The sequence below is a fragment of the Doryrhamphus excisus genome, linkage group LG7 (genome assembly GCF_037039965.1).
Source record: "Doryrhamphus excisus strain RoL-2023G ecotype Guam linkage group LG7, RoL_Dexc_Guam_v1.1, whole genome shotgun sequence".
Lineage (NCBI taxonomy): Eukaryota > Metazoa > Chordata > Actinopteri > Syngnathiformes > Syngnathidae > Doryrhamphus > Doryrhamphus excisus.
The window spans coordinates 14,389,666-14,392,202 of NC_136363.1; the positions used below are offsets into that span (position 1 = coordinate 14,389,666).

Consider the following 2,537-nt stretch of genomic DNA (forward strand, 5'->3'; position numbering starts at 1 on the left):
CATGTGCACCCTGACAGTGTGTGTGTGTGTGTGTGTGTGAATGTAATGCGTTCGGGACGCAACGCGCGCACACACATCAGACGACGTGTATCCTCATCTTCTTCAGAAAATGATTTCACATGGGAGATGTTCTCCATGATGGCAAGCACATGGGTGCCTTCCTACCACGTATAACGTGTGTCTGTGTGTGTGTGTCTGTGTGTGTGTGCGTGTGAATGATTGACGTGAGAGTAAAGAGCAAAGTGAAGGTGAAGCCAAACAAAGAGGCGGGCGCCACGAGGAGGCGCGGCTTTAAAAGGAAGCGCCAGCGATGGAGGGTCAGTGTCGCCATGAAGCTGCTGAGTGTGTTCGCCTTGGCATGTTTGAGCCTGGCCTCCTCGGACAAGGACTGCTCACCTTGGGTGACGCCGCTGTCCCTGGCCGACCACCAGAAGGTAACGCCACGTTAGCGTGCTAGCATCCTCAGCGTGTTCAGCCGCTGCTGTTTTCAGATGTTGGGCAAGTGGAACTTGATCTCGGCCTACACGGACCATGACGTCTACAACGCCATCTTCAAGGTCACCCAAAGCACTCGCATGACCATCAGCGAGTCTGGGGCTTCGAAGGACGTGGTCCTCTACGAGGAGATGCGGATGTGAGCATGTTGTTGTTTCCGTTGTCTTCTCCACAGCTCCCGAGTAAAGCCCATGTCCTCCTCCAGGAACGGAACCTGCTACGGAAGCAACTTCAACATCAGCATCCAGCACGACGTGGCGTCCACATCAGGTCAGACGTCTTACTTCTTTCAAGCCACGCCCCCTTGACGTCCCGCTGACTGTCCGCGTGCTCGCCAGTGGCCAACATCTCCACCTCCTTCCACCTGTTGCCCGCCTGTGACTCCTGCATGGTGCTCAGCAGCAACAGCTCCGCCCACAACCTCCGCGCCTTCCTGGAGGCCTTCCACATCCACATCCCCAATGACATCGCCATCCCCGACCACATCAACATGCGCGCCGTCTACCTCCTTGGTGAGAGGAGCGCCGCCAAGTACCGCCCCCCCCCCACGCCGCTCCTCACTATTATTCTCCGCTTTATCTTTCCAGCACATGAGGACCACGTGAAGGATGCGGACCTGGACCACTACAAGGAGCAGGCTCACTGCTTGGGATTCTCCGGAGAACCCGTCTTCATGTTTGACCCCAAAGAAGGTTCTGTTCCGCTCTCAGCACCGACGCCGCTCCGCTGTGCTGGACCTTCATGTCTTCTTCTTCTTCTTCTGCAGGTTTCTGTGACGGCAGCAAAATCACCATGCTCACCTGAAGCTGCCATTAAACACCTTCTCCTCCACCTTGCCTCTCCTCTTGTGGTGCTTCTTTGTGTCCGCCACAGACACATTCACACCGCCACAGACACATTCACACGTCACAGACACATTCAGACTGCCACGGACATATTCAGACCGTCACAAACACATTCAGACCGCCACAGACACATTCAGACTGCCACAGACACATTCAGACCGTCACAGACACATTCAGACTGCCACGGACACATTCAGACCGTCACAGACCCATTCAGACCGCCACAGACACATTCAGACCATCACAGACACATTCAGAACGCTGCACACACACAGTCATACTGTCACAGACACATTCAGATCGCCACAGACACATTCAGATCGTCACAGACACATTCAGAACGCTGCACACACACAGTCATACTGTCACAGACACATTCAGATCGCCACAGACACATTCAGACCGTCACAGACCCATTCAGACCACCACAGACACATTCTGACCGCCACAGACACATTCAGACCACCACAGACACATTCAGACCCTCACAGACCCATTCAGACCACCACAGACACATTCAGACCATCACAGACACATTCAGACCGTCACAGACCCATTCAGACCACCACAGACACATTCAGACCATGACAGACACATTCAGACCGTCACAGACCCATTCAGACCGCCACAGACACATTCAGACCATCACAGACACATTCAGACCATCACAGACACATTCAGAACGCTACAGACACATTCAGACCATCACAGACACATTCAGACCATCACAGACACATTCAGACCATCACAGACACATTCAGACCGCCACAGACACATTCAGACATCACAGACACTTTCACACCACCACAGACAAATTCAGACCGCCACAGACACATTCAGACCGCCACAGATACATTCGGACCATCACAGGCACATTCAGATCGTCACAGACACATTCAGACCGTCACAGTCACATTCAGACCGCTACAGACCATTCAGACCGCCACAGACACATTCAGACCGTCACAGACCCATTCAGACCATCACAGACCCATTCAGACCGCCACAGACACATTCAGACCATCACAGACACATTCAGACCGTCACAGACAAATTCAGACCGCCACAGACACATTCACACCGCTGCACACACAGTCATACTGTCACAGACACATTCAGATCACCACAGACACATTCAGACCCTCACAGACCCATTCAGACCACCATAGACACATTCAGACCATCACAGACACATTC

The 2,537-nt window shown here is 53.2% G+C and overlaps 1 protein-coding gene across 1 annotated transcript; it reads left to right on the plus strand.

The window, feature by feature from the left end:
* Positions 1-202: 202 nt before the first annotated feature.
* On the plus strand, positions 203-1,326 carry LOC131101567 (uncharacterized). Its single transcript, XM_058046842.2, has 6 exons — positions 203-434; positions 492-634; positions 701-765; positions 834-1,007; positions 1,083-1,187; positions 1,262-1,326. Exons 1-6 carry the CDS (start codon positions 216-218, stop codon positions 1,297-1,299), a joined length of 744 nt encoding a protein of 247 aa, XP_057902825.2. The 5' UTR covers positions 203-215; the 3' UTR covers positions 1,300-1,326.
* Positions 1,327-2,537: the final 1,211 nt, after the last annotated feature.